The sequence below is a fragment of the Carlito syrichta genome, unplaced genomic scaffold, assembly GCF_000164805.1.
Source record: "Carlito syrichta isolate Samal-C Ts95f unplaced genomic scaffold, Tarsius_syrichta-2.0.1 Scaffold308993, whole genome shotgun sequence".
In the NCBI taxonomy this organism is placed as follows: Eukaryota; Metazoa; Chordata; class Mammalia; order Primates; family Tarsiidae; genus Carlito; species Carlito syrichta.
Window position 1 is genome coordinate 257,707 of NW_007253089.1, and position 6,000 is coordinate 263,706.

At 37.6% G+C, this 6,000-nt stretch overlaps 1 protein-coding gene across 2 annotated transcripts in view; it reads right to left on the minus strand.

The window, feature by feature from the left end:
• The window catches only part of RICTOR (RPTOR independent companion of MTOR complex 2), a 75,905-nt gene extending 72,955 nt beyond the window's left edge, over nucleotides 1-2,950 (minus strand). For both annotated transcript variants that reach the window (XM_008066520.2, XM_008066519.2), the window contains exon 1: nucleotides 2,857-2,950. In XM_008066520.2, coding sequence (XP_008064711.1) covers nucleotides 2,857-2,892 — 36 coding nt within the window. In that variant the 5' untranslated portion in view covers nucleotides 2,893-2,950. The remainder of the gene's footprint in view (nucleotides 1-2,856) is intronic.
• Nucleotides 2,951-6,000: the final 3,050 nt, after the last annotated feature.

The following is a 6,000-nucleotide window of genomic DNA, read 5'->3' on the forward strand; positions in this document are numbered from 1 at the left end:
ACTAATAACCTAAAAATGGCCTCTAAGTATTCAAGTGAAAGGAAGAGTCACACGTCTCTCACTTCAAATCAAAAGTTAAAGGTGATTAAACTTAGTGAGGACAGTACGTACAAAGTCCAGACAAGTCTAAAGCTAGGTCTCAAGTTGTGGATACAAAGAAAAAGTTCTTAAATAAAAATTAAAAGTGCTACTCCAGGCCAGGAGAGGTAGCTTATGCCTGTAATCCCAGCACTATGGGAGGCTAAGGTGGGAGAATTGCTTGAGGCCAGGAGTTTGAGACCAGCCTGAGCAACACAGCGAGACCTCATTTCTATAAAAATAAAAATTAAAAAAAATTAGCTGGGCATGGTGTCATGAGCCTATAGTCCCAGCTACTTGGGAAGCTGAGATAGAAGGATTGTTTGAGCCCAGGAGGTGGTGAGCTATGATCGTGCCGCTGTACTCCAGCAACCTGGGCAACAGCGAGACCTCAACTTAAAAAAAAAAAGTGCTACTCCCTAAACAATAAGAAGGTCATACAACCTTACTACTTATATGGAGAAAGTGTCAGTGTTCTGGATAGACCAAATGAACTATAATACCCCCTTAACTCAAAGCCTAACCTAGAGCAAGGCCCTAACTCTCTTCAATTCCGAGAAGGCTGAAAGAAGTTGCAGAAGAAAAAGTATGAAGCCAGCAGAGGTTGGTTCATGAGGTTTAAGGAAAGAAGCCATCTTCATAACATAAAAGTGCAAGGTGAAGCAGCAAGTGCTGATGGAGAAGATCTAGCTTAGATCATGAGGAAGGTGGCAACAATAAACAACAGATTTTCAGTGCTAACAAAAAAGTCTTCAATTGGAAGAAGATGCCATCTAAACTTTCATAGCTAGAAAAGAAAAAGTAAATGCCTGGCTTCAAAGTCTCAAAGTACAGGCTGACTTCTTTGTTAGGAGTAAAGGCAGCTGGAACTTTAAGTTGAAGTCAATGCTCAGTGACTATTTTGAAAATCCTAGGACCCTTAAGAATTATGCTAAATCTACTCTGCTTGTTGTCAATATATAGAGTAAAGCCTCAATGATAGTACATCTGTTTACAATATAATAATTTACTGAATATTTTAAACCACTGTTGAGACTTACTGCTCAGAAAAAAAAAAGATTCCTTTCAAAATATTACTGCTCACTGATAATGCACCTAGTCATACAAGAGCTCTGACACAGATGTACAAGGAGAGCAATGCTGTAATGCCTGTTAATACAACATCCAACCTGCAGTCTATGGACCAAGGAGTAATTTTGATGTTCATGTCTTATTACTTAAGAAATATATTTTGTAACACTATAGCTGTCATTCCTTTCAGGAATCTGGGCAAAGCAAATTGAAGCCCTTCCAGAAAGAATTAACCATCCTAGATGCTATCAAGAACATTCATGATTCACGGCAGGAGGTCAACTTTAGCAGGAGTCTGGAAAGAGTTGATTCCAGTTCTCATAGATGACTTGAAGGGGTTTAAAACTTCAAAGGAGGAAGTCACTGCATATGTGGTGGAATAACAAGAGCACTAGAATTAGAAGTTGAGCCCAAAGTTATGACTGAATAGCTGCAATCTCATGATAAAACCTGAATGGATGATGACTTGCTTCTTATAGATCAGCAAAGAAAGTGGGTTTTTTGAAATGACAACAAATAATTTAGAATATTACGGAAACTCAGCTGATAAAGCAGCAGCAGGGTTTGAGAGGACTGGCTCCAATTTTGAAAGATGTTCTATTGTGGATAAAATGCTTTCAAACAGCATCACATGCTACAGAGAAAACTCTCATGAAAGGAAAAGTCCATTGAAGCAGTGAACTTCATTGTTGTTTTATTTTAAAAAGTTGCCACAGCCACCCCAACTTTCAGCAACCATCACCCTGATCAGTCAGCAGCCAACAACACTGAGGCAAGATCCTTCACCAACAAATTATGATTTACTGAAGACTCAGATGATCATTAGCATTTTTTATCAACATCTTCAAATTAAGGTAGTTAGTCCCTGACATACGAACCTTCAGGTTACGAACTTTCAGAGATACAAATGTGTGTTCACATGTCCAATCACATAAGTTAGTTCAAGTGGCATATATTATCATATGCATATATCTTGTACAAGTGGTTGTGCTTTTGTATACTTTACTGTACAATATTGTAATTTTTAAAATGTATTATTTGTGTGAAAAGTAATATACACTTATTACGCTATAGTACTATATAGCTGATTGTGTTACGCTATAGTACTATATAGCCGATTGTGTTACCCAAGTAACAACAAATTAGACTTACAAATGCACTCTTGGAATGGAATTTGTCCAGATGTAGGGGACTTACCCTACATTAATTTTTAGACACAATGCTACTGCACAACTTATACACCATAGTGCAAACATAGCTTTTATATACACTGGGAAACAAAAAAAATTCATGTGATTCATTTTACTTTAATATTCACATTACCGCATTACTGCAGTGATCTGGAATTGAATCTACAATATCACCAATGTATGTCTGTATCACACATTATCAAGTAAAATTAATTTTTTTAAAGTAAAAAGAAATGCATCATTAGGTGAACAAAAGACTGAATTGTGAATTTCTCAATGATTTTCTTTCTTTATTCTTTGCTGAACCTATCAAATTTTCTACAAGCATAGAATTCTTCTATTACTCAAATACATTTTTAACTTTAAAAAACACAAGACAAAATTCATGAGAAGAAGCAGAGAAATGCATTGACACTGGGTGAATGAATACATAAGCATTTCCTTTTAATGATGGTTAAGAAACATCCAGTAAGTATGGTAATAATTCTGGATAATAGTGAAGACTGAAGTTACTTACCTTAGTAAAGTTATTTAAATGGCCTAACTTTCTCATATTTGATACTCCTTGCAATTTGGCCACATTTTGGAGAATCTCTCGTAAGTTATCAGAAGGTTCTAAAAGAAAACACAATTTAACAAAATTTTAAGAGTATTTCCCTAATTAAACACATAAAACATACATAATCAAAACTTCACAACTTTGGCTTGTGGCTGAAAGTCTTATCCCCTACCCCAAATCCACTTATTTAAGTAACTTCAAAGACTTTTTGGATGACTCATTCAATTACTTTCACATCTCTACTTCACTCATATCTAAGATCCAACACTGTACCATCACTTGGAATTACTCAACCACAAAGTCTTAAATCTTGCTATGGCTTGAATTTGTTCCCCAAAGATCATGTGTTGGAAATTTAATCCCCAATGCAAATGTGTTGAGAGGTGAGACCTTTAAGAAGTGATTAGGTCATGAGGACTCTACCCTCTTGAATAGATTAATGTTATCACTGAGGAAGTTGGTTTGTTATCATGAAAGTGGGTTTGTTATAAAAGCAGGTTTGGCTCCCACTTGCTTGTACCAGCCCCCACCGAACTCTCTTCTCCTACATGCATATGCATGGTCTCTCTCTCTCTCCCTCCTCCTTGAGTGCTCTCAGGCCCTTCCACATAGGGATGATACAGCAAGAATGCCCTTATCAGATGCAGATCCCTTGACCCTGGCCTTTCCTGCCTCCATAACTGTGAGAAATCTCTGTGGTTTATAAGTTGCCCAGTCTCAGGTATTCTGTTATAGCAGCACAAAACAGACTAGGACAAACATCAACATCCCAACTTTCATTTCTGGTTTCAAAGTCACAACAGGAACCAGATGTACTGTCCTGTCTGAATCAATCAAAAACACTGGATAAAATACATGGATGGTCTGCAACTTATGATGGTTAGACTTAATAATTTTCAACTTTATGATGTGAAGAAGCAGTACGCTTTCAGCAGAAACTGTACTTCAACCATTCTGCATTTCACTTTCAATATAGTATTCAACCATTCTGCATTTCACTTTCAATATAGTATTTAATATGTTACACAGGATATTCAATAATTTACTATAATACAGACTTCGTATTAGAATATGTTGGCCAACTTTAATGTAAGTATTCTGAATATGTTTAAGGTAGGCTGGGCGAAACAATTATAATCCATAGGTTAGGTGTATTAAAAGCATCTTCAACTTAAGATATTTTCAACTCACAATAGCTTTGAGATCTAACCCCATAAGAGAGCTGTGGGACTTCAAGCAGCTTAAAATATGTGTAACTGGAGACTCAGAAGAAAACAAAGAGACGGGGATTAGAACAATTATTTGAAGAAGTGGTGAATGAAGGCTGTGCAGCTTGCCCAAGCCTCTTATGAAAAATGGTGCTTATCTCCTGCCAGGTGCTACAGGTGGCAACCCTGCTGTCCTACTGATCTATCTAGTACAACTACAAGGTCATCAAAATGCCCTTTCATCAGACCTACAAAGTGAGCTGAAAATTCCTGATGCTCATTGATATGATATTGCATCTAAAGGATGCTCAACAGCAGCACCTTCTGAACCATCCACGGTTACCTGGTTGGGCAGAGAAAACAAATGAAGGTGGGGTGCAGCTAAGTGGTAGGCTATATGAAGGGGGACACAGAACCCCTTCTAAAAGGTAGCATGGGAAGATTCTTCAGCTAACAAAAGCATTGGACGATCTTAATCATGAATAACCTAAGATCCATTCGCCCTCAAAGTGCTTTCCAGAGCACCCACCATGGGATAAAGTTGTCACAACTGAAGGAAACTGGGTATTGTTTAGTAATTTGGAGCTTTGCTTAAAAGCACCACAATACTCCTCATAAGACAGAAAGCACCTAATAAAGTTGTCTTCTTTGAAAAAAAAGACACATGAAAACCTTCCAAATTTGATGAAAACAATAAACCAACAAGTCCAAGAAGCTCAGCAAACCCCAAGTACAAGAAACATGAACAAAACTAGACCAAGGCAGATCATAATCACATTGCTCAAAACCACTGACAGAGGAAAAAAAAATAGCCAGAGAAAGAAGACAAGTTACATAGAGAAAAGCAAAGAAAAGAATGACAGCATATTTCTTGTCAGAAACAAGGCGAAAGAGAAGACAGTAAAGCAACATCTTTAAAACAATCAGGGGCGACGGACAAGATGGCGACGGCATAGGTGAACTGGTGAGATTCTCTGAATGGACCAAGACTGCAAACTGCTGAATAGACAGACTGTAAAGCAGAGGGAAAAGTGAACAAAACCAGAAGACCCTCATAAGGAAGAACAGGTCATTGCAGAAGAGAAATAAAAGCAACCCCACCTTCCCTCAAAAACAGAATTGAAGAGGGGGAGGGAAAGGGGTAAAGGAAGAAAAATCTACAGAAATGAAGAAAAACCAAAAGAAGAGTATGGGTCTCTCCCAGACGCCTGGGAGAGCAGACACTGAGAAAATTGACTTTGGAATACAAACAATGAAAAGTCCCCCAGAATGAAGGGTCTCAAAATGCAAATGTAGATATCAAAACAATAATGGAGAGATTAAAAAGAATTGAGGAGACACAAGAAGAAACTAGGAAGGAGCTGATATCTGAGATAACAGTAATAAAGAATACTGTGAATGAAATAAATAACAAATTGATAAGCATGGAAAGCAGAATTACCCAAGCAGAAGAAAGAATCTCAGAGCTTGAGGACCAAAATATAGAAATAACCCAAACTCTTAAAAACACAGAAAATAAGCTCAAAAAGACAGAACAAAACCTTCAAGAGATGAGTGACTACCTCAAGAGGCCTAACCTAAGAATAATCGGACTCCCTGAGGCAGAAAGAGAAACAGAGACCACATTGGAACAAACTTTCCACGAGATCATTCAAGAAAATTTCCCTCATCTAATCAGTGATACAAAAATTCAAACACAAGAGATTCAGAGAACCCCCGCAAGACAACAAATGAGAAGACCAACTCCTAGACACATAATAATTCGCCTAAATAAAGTAGGCACAAAAGAAAAAATCCTAAAGGCAGCAAGAGAAAAAGGCCAGATCACCCACCATGGAAGACCAATCAGAATAGCAGCAGATTTATCTGCAGAAACCCTGCAGGCTAGGAGAGG